The 11,303-nt window shown below is 36.8% G+C and overlaps 1 protein-coding gene across 1 annotated transcript in view; it reads left to right on the plus strand.

Annotated features, from left to right (window-relative positions):
- Positions 1-326: 326 nt before the first annotated feature.
- Positions 327-11,303, plus strand: part of shoc2 (SHOC2 leucine-rich repeat scaffold protein) — a 20,352-nt gene continuing 9,375 nt past the window's right edge. The window contains exons 1-5 of the mRNA XM_015372649.1: positions 327-396; positions 7,190-8,243; positions 8,907-9,044; positions 9,190-9,320; positions 9,502-9,690. Coding sequence (XP_015228135.1) covers positions 7,541-8,243; positions 8,907-9,044; positions 9,190-9,320; positions 9,502-9,690 — 1,161 coding nt within the window. The 5' untranslated portion in view covers positions 327-396; positions 7,190-7,540. The remainder of the gene's footprint in view (positions 397-7,189; positions 8,244-8,906; positions 9,045-9,189; positions 9,321-9,501; positions 9,691-11,303) is intronic.

An 11,303-nucleotide genomic window follows, 5' to 3' on the forward strand; every position in this document is an offset into this window, starting at 1 on the left:
GTAATTAAGAGTATTGTGGTTGTTCAATAATAAGTTTATTTATATAAATCCGGCTACTATTGCCAGTGTTATCTTCCTGCATGGAACAAACACATAATTTGACTTTTTAATGTTTTTATTTTTTATTGTTTGTTTGACACGTAAAATAAGCAACACGTTATCATAAGGTATGTTACAAAAATATAATGGCTCTCCATAAATTAACATTCTCGCTGTTGTGTAGTGAAAGGTTATCCCAGTTTTATTTGATTTCTGGGTGCATTTGAAAGTCTCGTGATAACATTGGTTAGGCGTAAGTATGACGCAGTTGTGTGATCGGGGGCAGAGGAGGGAGGGGAGCAGCAGTGTAGGAAAAGAGGAGGAAGCAGCAAGGATGGCGGAGTCACACCTCTGAAGGTAAACCGCTTATTTTAAGCCCAATAACAATAAACCTTTCCATCCCTTCAGCTAACTGTGGTCTAACTCACTTAGCGTTACTCTTCCCTTCGTTTTACGGAACTCTGTTTAGCGTTACTGTGTCATTTTCTGTTGGCGAATACGAGCGCTCTCTTTTGTTCAGCTTCGGAATGGCCGCTGTTTTTTCAGTGTTTTCTTTTTTTTTTCTCTTCATTTGTTTTCAGTTCGAAATCGACGCGTGATTACTGCGCTGCAGCTAGTTGGTATATAGGTTGTTGTAGTGTTCTGGGTGTTTATCTACCTCACCCCCGGCTGCTCTATGGGGCTCTGGTGTCCGCTGTGTGAGCTCACAGCTGGCGGTAGCAGAGATTTCCCCTCTCGGGCGATAACCGCTCTGTTTGGGCCTACGGTGAACCCCTCCGCTCAGGAGCAGGCGGACCGCTCGCTGCCTGGACTCATCCTTTCCCCTCCCCTGCGTGTATATATGTGGATTTAGTTTTTTATTGTCACTTAGTGCGATTTTACTGCCTGTCTTTTTAGGAATGTTAACGTTAGAATCTCATTAGCGGGTTGGGCTAAACTGCTCGCGCTAGCTAAAGCTAGCAGGTTAGCGGTCTGGCAGAACTGACGTTTGCTTAGCTGTTGACGTTTAGCTTATTTCCTGCCTGTTGCCAGTGGTTTTGGCAAAGTTTTCTCAATATTGACATTTACTTCGTTCAAAAGAAAAATTTCTGTTAATTCTGGTTGACTCTTTTTTTTCCCGTATAGTTAAACAACTTGGCTAAATGACTTGGTAACGTTGAGCGTAACATGTAGCATTGTTTTAGCACATACCCAATTATTACTACTGTACAAGTTAGCATACAGCAATCTCTAATATTTACTTTTTCGTTCTTGTTTGGAAATGTATTAAATCTCTTTAGGCGACTTGACTTGACTCTTCAGCTGCCAAGCTGTTTCCAAGATTTGCTTATAAAACAGCTGCCACATCACCTTTGTTTTCCTAATTTCTCCTGGGGCCTGATTTGTGTTATTTATTTATTTCAGTGTTGTATGGCTTTCCATTTCCACAAAAGAGTTGAGACGTGAATTGCTTTATTTCCATGACAGGCACGTTTCATTTAAAACATTTTTTAATGATTTGCTGTGTTTATTTATTTATTTTTTGTCTATCAAAGACAGTGAGACAGATATCAGCAGAGTTGGGATTTACTCTAAATGCTGTGGCAGTAGCAAATGGGTCAAAGATATCCTTAATGGAAACTTCATTAGTGTGTGTGGGGAAAGTCAAAGTAGCTCTTTATGGTGGTGCTGCGGTTGTGTTGATGGATGCACATTAGCCTTTTTTCTTAGTAAAGCTGTATTTGACTTCAAGCCTGATCTCTACATGGGCCAAATGCTTTTCACTTCGCATAATGTGTTTGCAAGCCTTGTTTACTAAAATGCTTCTTAGGCCCATCCGAAGTCTTGGAGCAAAAACAATTATGTCTATACACCTACAGATCAGACTGTTGTACGATTGTCATTAGTGCTGCTGTTTTAAAAAAAACATCATTACTAAAATTGGAATGACTGTTTAGACATCTCTAAACTGTTTAGAGATGCCCCAGTCAATCACCTTCATATCATAATTTACATCATTTCCCTCGATCTCCACTGTTTATCAACAATTCAAGCACTAAAAATAAAAATGAATTCTAGTTTTCTGCTCGATTACTTGCACAAAACCAAAGGATTTTAGTATTATAGGTCTATATGTAAACCAGTGGCACATAGAGCTTTGCACTTTTTTTTAAGTAACATAAATCAGTTATGGACCTTTGCTTTCCTGCATGACTGAGAATAATCCTGTCATTTCTTTATTTTCTGCATAAATCCAATCTGCAACCATGGTCAGAGAACTTGTAGAGTATTCAAATTTATTTTTTTATAGTCCTTAGAGGTGGAATGTGAGATCAGAAAGGAAAACACTGGTACTGGCCAGGAATTGTGCATCTTTGTAAGTGTTTGGCTTCAAAGTTATTGTGTAACTAACTCCTATTTATCATAGCAAAGTTGTAGGTTTATTTGTAACTATCCTTAGCTTGCTTCAAGGATATGTTGTACCCCAGATTTCATGGCTAACTCATGATGCAATGTCAACACTCCATGGGCCATGTTTGCTTAGCAGCAGTGAGCTTGTGTGAGGTTATCCCAAGTACATTAAACAGATTTTCCTGACCTGCTGTGGAAACATACTCACTTAAACAGGTTTGGTAGCTTTTCAGAAATCCAAAATCTATTGGTTAAGGCCTACCTTAAAGTAACACCCAGCAGCTAAAGGCTAACTGCAGGTCTTAGAGATGCAAACCCAAAGTGGATCTTTTCCATTTTAATGTGTCGACATTATTTACGCAGGGGATGGATGTAATCTTTCAGTTTGAAACACATACTGGGAACAAAGCGTAAACCTTAGAGTATATATGATTTTAAAATTAAATTAATCAAATAACATTTCACTGAAACTACTTATAATTTAGATTTTTACACTTTATGAATTTTGTTTGATATTGTTACCTTGGCCAGAAATGCTTCTGCATGTTCCACTCAGTGCTTGTTTCCTGATCATCATTGTTGCACAGACCCTCCTTCCATTACAACTCAGAAGTACTTTATTAGTTAAAGGGAATCAACTCAAAGGGAAATTGCATTTCCCATATAAATAATCATCACAACCTTAAAGGTTTATTAATCAGCATTTCTAAAACCTTCAGTTTTGCAATTTATTTATTTTTAGTTTTTTATTTTTATTTTGTCAAGACAGCCTAGATCCCTTTTGGTGATACCTTTTGGCATGTGGTCAAGTACACATTCCTATAGTCATATAATGCATATAATAATTTGTTTGATTAAACACATTACTTTAAAATTATTGTATAATTATACCATTAATGCTGTGTAAATGATAAGTACATTTGTACCCTTTAGATTTGGCTGTTACATTAGACTAAACCTATTATTATTGAAACTTTTCTGGTTTGCCCCTTCACTTTAATAGGTCATCTTCTTTTTTTGACTTTGACAGCTGTTTGTACAAAAAAGTAGTCTGCCAGTGTAAAGCAAATAAACGTAAATATAAGGATGGTGCTGCATCAGGGCAGAGAAACCAACGCTGCAACCATAAAAGGAAGTGGCTTGCACAGCTACGTTTACATGGTTGCAGCATTTGGCTTGGCCTGGTTATTCTCAGTTAAACTTTCTAACAACTGAGCACGCAAGTATTTTTCCAGCAACCAATTTTCTATTTTACTGAGTTAATTTATGCAAAGCAAAAAGAGCAATGGATACCTTTTTATTGTTTATAGGATGCACTGTATGGTGTACTTCCATGTAAGGGGTACATCTATCATCTAACCGTAAGCCAAAAGTCATGTGATCCAGTGTGGTGTGGACTTTGCTTTGAAGGCATTTTCTAAAGATTGCTCTCAGCAGTTCCAACCTTTTCTCCTGGCTTCGATTATGATTGAGACTTTTTTTTTTCTTTTAGAAGCAGCTTGGCTTTAGCTGTTGCTGGAGTGTTTTAGTCCATGATCAAGGTAACTATAGGATAGACTAAACACTAAACGTAGACAAGGAGAAGAACTGGTTTGTTTGTAACATAGCTGTCAAAAGGTCTGCGTTCTATCACACATTAGAGGGACAGAAAAAAAACTTTATTGTGCACAATATAAACTAGGCAATGTTTGTTATTATGGATAACGCTGGCCGTTGTTTGGTTATGAACAAATTATCAGTGTCTCATAGTAATAATAATAATAATTATAGCTGGAGCAGGTGTCTGCGGAGAGGGAATTCTGGGAGTCACTGCTGTCCCCCGGTCCCAGATAAACCAGAAGACAATGACTACGAGTACACATCCGATAGTACAAACTTTACCTTCTCAGACATGTGTTTCATGTTGATATAGAAGACAGTGAAGTTTTATTTTTAGGTCTGAAACAATGAATCGGAATTGTGATTAATTAATTATTGAAATAATCATCAACTAATTTAGTAATTGATTAATCATTAACTGGATTATACAGACTCTAAAACATGCCTTTAGGTGACAGAGCAACCCCCTTAGTGAAGTAATTATATACAAAAATGTTAAAAAATATGTAAACATTTTGCATTTAAGATATAAAAAAAACTTTTTGTCTGTCAGAATGCTATATCCAAAACTAAAATCTGATCCATCCCCAACTTTAAATCTTCTTTAAGCGACCTTTGGCTATCTGATCATTAATCGATTAATCACAAAAATAGTCGACAGATTAATCGACTTGTAAAAAAATCATTAGTTGCACCTCTCGTAATATGATACGTTTTTAGTTCTCATACAATAACCATATTGCACTTTTAAATATGTACCGATATTAACCAGATGCAATATCCGCATTAATCATACATACTTTTATTACTGATTTTGTAAGGTTCAATCAGCTGATATAACTTGAACAGTAAATTATGGTAACCAACAATAGGTATGAGAACAACGGACCCATTTCTCATTAAGTACAAGCAAACAGATACTTCGGCCAGCCGGTATTTTTGGCCAATGTTATTTTCTTATATCGGATGATCCTTGCATGCGTTTGATTTATTAATGCATTCAGCAGCCATGTGTTGACATCAAGTGAGGCACGCATTTTGCCACTAGAGCTGCATTAATACCTGGGCTGAGTATATTGGCTGATATTGAATACCAATCTATCCAGCTGTTGAATGGGCAAACCATATATCTTGCCATGTTAGTGAATGTAAATGTACTTTATATATTTATTCATAAATTATCAGAATAGTGACCAGTTTAGGTTGTACCCCATCTCTCGCCAATTGAAAGCTGGAGATGGGCACCCGCATCCAACAGAAGATGGACGGATGGAGGGATGATAAATAAGCACCAAAAAAACAAGTAACAGTTCCATGTAAAGTGTACTCAATTGGATGTCTGATATCAAATCACCGATATCTGATGCATCTAATTAGTCAGTATCTGAGTCAATACCTAATCCAGGTATCAGATCAGTGTATCTGCCACTGTATCCATCATCTTTTCTTTAATGTTTTTATTTTTTATGATGAATGCTAGCATTGTATTGTTTTAATCATTGAATTGAGGCAGAAAAGCAATATCGACTCCAAGATTTGGCCCAAAAATTTTGGCATCTCATGTCTGGGATTGGTTGGGCTAATTTTCAAAGTAATTGCCAAAGGCCTTAAAAAAAATCAAGAATTTGTTGGTCAGTCTCTTTTAATTATCCAAAGTCACAGCGTCTGCAGTAGCATTTATTCTCTTTGGCCGTGCAGACTTTGCAGATGCGTCACGCATAAACCAAGCTCGAGAGTTGAAATACAGGCTGATTTATTGCAAAATGTATTTGGGTGATATCAGAATGTTTTTAGATATGTAGATTTGATAAGGACATCCCTACTAGTAAGTTATATCTTTGACAAATTGTTCCTGAAGTAGCTGCAACATTAAATCGTTTTCTCAATATTTTTCAGCTAGGTCTGTTTGATATGGCTGAAAAATGTGTTTCTGGCTTGGAGTTCAGTAGAACTATTTAGAATTCTGTAGGATGTATATATTTTATTATTGGTCAGGTGTCTACGCTAGTGTATATTGGTATTGTTTTCTTTGTTCCAGCTTAGTTTCAGCTCTCAGGCAGAGTAATCAGCTTAACGTTTACTCCATAATTTTTAATTTTCTTTTTGTGATGTAATTTGCACCCTAAAACCTTTTAAGTTAATTTTCTGGAGTATTTCTCCCTTATTTTATTAAAAGTTTCTTGGAAAATAAAGTACACCAAACATGTGATGTTGTTTTAGCTAGTTGTAATTAGAGGGGCAATGAATAAAAATTGTATCCCTTTTTCTTCTTCTTCTATAAAATTCCTAAGTACTTGATGCATCCCAAAGGGAAGTTATATACAGAAGTTTAAACTTATGATTTCAGCAGGTTCTAGTTTGTTTAAAGAGTAAGAATTGCTTTAGAAAAGTGTTTCTAAACATTTTGTTGTAAGCAATCATTGGTTGCTTTTATTGGAGGTAGAGGCAGCTTTACAAAGTCTTTGTAACAGAGCAGTCGTTGTAAAACCGTATCATACTGACATATGAAATGAGTGTTCACATTTTTAACCCTGTAGGAAACAGAAAATAGACCGTTATCTGATCTCCCTCAGAAGGTTTCAAAGTCCAAAACGTTTCAAGTCAAGTAGACGTTGAAAGTTCAAAAGGATAAACCAGATCAGCTTAGCTTCTTTAGGTTCAGCCTTCTTGTTATCTGTTTGAAAATATCTCTTCCTCTCTCATAGCTGGAATAAACCTTTCACATTTCGTACATATATGGTTTCTTCTCTGTCTCTTTATAGCTTCTGTTTTCAGCAACTCCCCAAAACTGAAATGGCCAACTTTAAGTCAGTCTTCATTCAGTGGCCATGCTGAACTCTTTTTCTTGTCAGTGGAGTATGGTAGCATTGAGGACTATTGCATTCATGTGGAGCAGAAAGATGAGCTGATTCTTATCAGCAACAGATCATATTGATGCTTTAGTTCTAAACTCATATTAGCTGCATATTTTGAAAGAGAGAACATTTTGGTGTAGCTCTTATTGAACATTTTAAAACACGAGTTTGGTTCTGTGTGATGTGAAAGAAATGCATGATAGGAAAGATGAGGCAGAGAGCCATTCATCTGTTGAAACTGAGATGTTAATGTTTATAAAACAGCATTGCATTGACTCAATGTTTTTTTTTTTTTTCTTCAACAGTGTTTTTTTTCAGAGGGATTAAGCAAACTGCTGCAACCTAAAGCAACTTCTAATCAGCAGACCTGGGATTGACGGGAGTTTAAAGGCTCAAGCATGAGTCCAGTGGACGCCACAGGTTACTTGCTTCGTAGCCGTATTTGTCCCATTCTACTTTAGCCAAGGAACAGTCCCTAAAACGTCCCTTAGGTCAAGTGGCCATTTATTCCAAGGGTAATCATCAATTTGTCGGCCTGGATAGGGATGTATATTTTAAAAGCTTCTTTGATTATCTGTGTCCCTTTGTTTCTTAATAAGTAACCTGTCAAGAGAGAGTCCCATGCACATCTATGCTGGGGTGCTGATTACGTCAAAATGAGTAGTTCCTTAGGTAAAGAAAAAGATTTAAAAGAAAAGGACCCTAAAGGTGGTCTAGCAGGTAAAGAAAGGGACAAAGAGGCCAAGACTTTATCCAGCCTAGTCAAAGATGGTGGCAAAGAAACAAAGACCAAAGGGAAAGACACAAAGGAAGGAAAGAAGGACACAAGCAGCTCAACACCAGGTGTTGCCTTTTCTGTTGACAACACGATAAAGCGGCCAAACCCAGCACCAACCACACGCAAGAAATCCAGTAATGCAGAGGTCATCAAAGAGCTTAATAAGTGTCGGGAAGAGAACTCGACCAGACTGGACCTATCCAAACGGTCCATTCACATGCTGCCCACTGCTATTAAGGAGTTGACTCAGTTGTCAGAACTCTATTTATACAGCAACAAGCTACAGAGCCTACCAGCTGAGGTGGGCTGCCTGTCAAGCCTGGTCACTTTAGCCCTCAGCGAGAACTCCTTAACCAGTTTGCCAGATTCCTTGGATTCCCTGAAGATGCTTAAAATGCTTGATCTCCGGCACAACAAGCTCAGAGAGATACCTCCTGTGGTCTACCGGCTGACGTCTCTGACCACACTGTACCTGCGCTTCAATCGCATCACCACAGTGGAGAAGGACATCCGAAATCTTTCCAAGCTCACCATGCTCAGCATCCGGGAGAACAAGATTAAACAGCTACCAGCAGAAATAGGTATGTGTGTCTAATGGGGGGAAAAAGACAAACTAAAGAATGAACAAATGGCTAAAAGTTTGATCAACAGACTAAATATTGAGAAAGTCCATCCATGACGTACTTGTTTGTTTGCTCTGCTGCCTCTACACCATCTCCCCTCATTATCTTGTTGTTTCCCCTCTAATGTCTTGACTATCAGTCTGTCGATCAAGCCATCTCTATGAAATCTGTTTATCCGTTGAAATAATCCGTTTTACTGTCTGTCCATCTGTCTCTAAACTTAACTGTTCATCGGTTTCCACACATTTTCTTTTCCATGTCTAAAATTTTGGCCTCTGTAGGAACATCTTCTGGAAGTTTTCACTCATTTGTTTTTAAAAAGGGACAAAAATTGGGCCCATAACTTTATTGTAAGTAATATGAACATTATTGGAGTTTGGAATAAAAGACAAAACTGAACATATTTTCTGACTTTATCTTATATGAAAGAAAAAACTGTGTTTATCATGTTTTTTTTTTTATTTTTTTTTTTATCAAAATACTATGCAAATCATTCCGCAGCATATCTATCCACAATTTTGTTCTTTATCATTATATTTGGTGCATTTTTAAACCGCATACAAATAATTACTGCTTTGCCAACTTGTCTAAATTATTTGTAACTTTGTTTTTTTTCTGCAGGGGAGCTATGCAGCCTCATTACTCTGGATGTTGCCCATAATCAGTTGGAACATCTACCAAAGGAGATCGGAAATTGCACACAAATAACCAACCTTGACCTGCAGCACAACGAGCTCTTGGACCTCCCAGAGACTATAGGTAATTTAAGTTTGGCACTTAGGTAATCCTTTGACTTTAACTTTACAGCCTGATGCTTTTTCTTTGTGTCTATGAATTGATGAGCAGTTAAAATCAAAATTTTTTTTTTTTGGATTTCTTAATTCATTATGTGTTCTATTTATAGGAAATTTGGCAAGTATAAATCGATTAGGACTGCGATATAACCGATTGTCAGCCATCCCCAAGTCGTTAGCCAAATGTCGAGAACTTGAGGAACTAAACCTTGAAAACAACAACATTTCAGTATTGCCAGAGGTAAGAGCAGAGGTTTTTACACCCGGGGTGAATATAAGGGACTAAGAGCAATCATTTAGATTTCCTTTCTGTTTATTTTTTAAATGGTTTGTCAAAAGATTATTTTCTTGCCAAGTTCCATTTGGATATATTTAAAGTTCCTTGATCATTTTCAACATGTCAATATTTTGTTTTATGTCAGGGCCTGCTGTCCAGTTTGCTAAATTTGACCAGTCTGACGCTGGCCAGGAACTGCTTCCAGTCTTACCCTGTGGGTGGGCCCTCCCAGTTCTCCACTATTTACACGCTCAACATGGAGCACAACCGCATCAACAAGATCCCGTTTGGTATCTTCTCCAGGGCCAAAGTGTTAAGCAAGCTCAACATGAAGGTATTTTGGTCGTTCTGTAAAACTTTCTATGAATCTTTAATTGTACCATTCATATAAATACATTTTCATTGTTGCCACAGCATCACAGGCAGATTTTAAGATTTATATCTAAGAATCACCAGTGGCAAGAACAAGGATTACCCATAGTCTCTATCAGGGCCTGTTTTTGTAATCTAACAAGTTTACAAAACACAAGATTTCATGTCTGTCATTATTTATTGAAAGAAATTAAGCCAAAGTGAAAAATTATTTTGGGAACAAATTGAGCCTATGATCTATTAGCTTAATTTTATTAGGGACAGTTTTATGTAGTTATATTATTTGTAATCTTCTTTACAAGATTGCTTTAGTTAATTGATACAGATTTCTGCACAGCCCTCTTGAGGCCGTTGTCCCTCTTTTTTGTTTCTTTTCTTAACATTCTGTAGTAGAGTTGTTGTTTTTGAGAGTCTTATCCTGTTGATAACACAGTTTAAGCCAAGCTTCAGATCTCAAGTAGGTGGCCTCACATTTGACCCCACAATACTTTGGTTTAAAGAGGGGCTTATGGCACACTCAATTACTGCATGATGTTCAGCCCCTGTAACAGGATGAGACCAACTCATCACCCTTTCTCTACCTTTTTGCTTGAAAGTCTCTGAAACATGCTCTCCTAAGATGGAAAGTTAAATTGGTCAACTTTACTCCCTTTAATATAAAATACTTTAGATTATTTAGAGAACTAAACATTTTTGATGAAGTCACAAACTGATTTCTTTGGCTTTGAATTTCTTTGAGGAGTAATGATTTTGTTTTTGTACACTTCAAGTTATTGTAAATAATTGATTTGAAAAGGAGTGTTTTTATTTTTCCTTTGACGTTTCTTATTTTAAATTTGAAACATCCATCATTCAACAGCACATGAGACTTTAAGCAGACATTTAGTTATTCCTTTTTTGAAATAAAGTACAGCTTTTAAAAATTAACCCCTTTTCAACCAACATTTACATTATAAGATGGGGCATATGTTGTTTATTAGTATCACGTAAAAGCAACCCAAAAAATTCATAAAAAAGCTGATGGACATAGACTATCAGGAGATACTGTCTTTACCCATCAAGGGCAGCCACTTTATTCATTCTCCAAGACACCAGGGGGCAGTATTGCACTCCATTATCAGACAGTGTGCTATAGTGATTTGCTAATTGCTAAATTCTCAGCTGAAAACAATATTATTGAGCTTCCACATCAGGTAGCACATTAATCCTGTTAGACTGCTTGTCTATCAGCATGAGAATTAAATGAAGCATTGTTCCCTGCTGGATAAACAGGATTAGCTTAGAGGATTGAAACAACATTTAAGGCTGCGTCTAATAAACGATAATCATGTTAGAATTTGTGACATGGTGACACATCTTTTTACTACAACTATATGGAACATTGCGATAAACGTAAATCTGAAAGGTTATTAGCACTTTGTAGATCTGGCTCAGAGGAAGAAGTTTAATGATTAAGCTTCAGCTTTTGGCAAGACAAATCATATACTGTTTTTTTTAAACATGCAATTTAATTCAATGAGTAGGAGAGCTCTTCTAAATGCTTGGATAATGATTTAATTTAAGTAGGAGGACAGA

The sequence above is a fragment of the Cyprinodon variegatus genome, unplaced genomic scaffold, assembly GCF_000732505.1.
Source record: "Cyprinodon variegatus isolate N-32 unplaced genomic scaffold, C_variegatus-1.0 Scaffold74, whole genome shotgun sequence".
NCBI classification, from domain to species: Eukaryota; Metazoa; Chordata; class Actinopteri; order Cyprinodontiformes; family Cyprinodontidae; genus Cyprinodon; species Cyprinodon variegatus.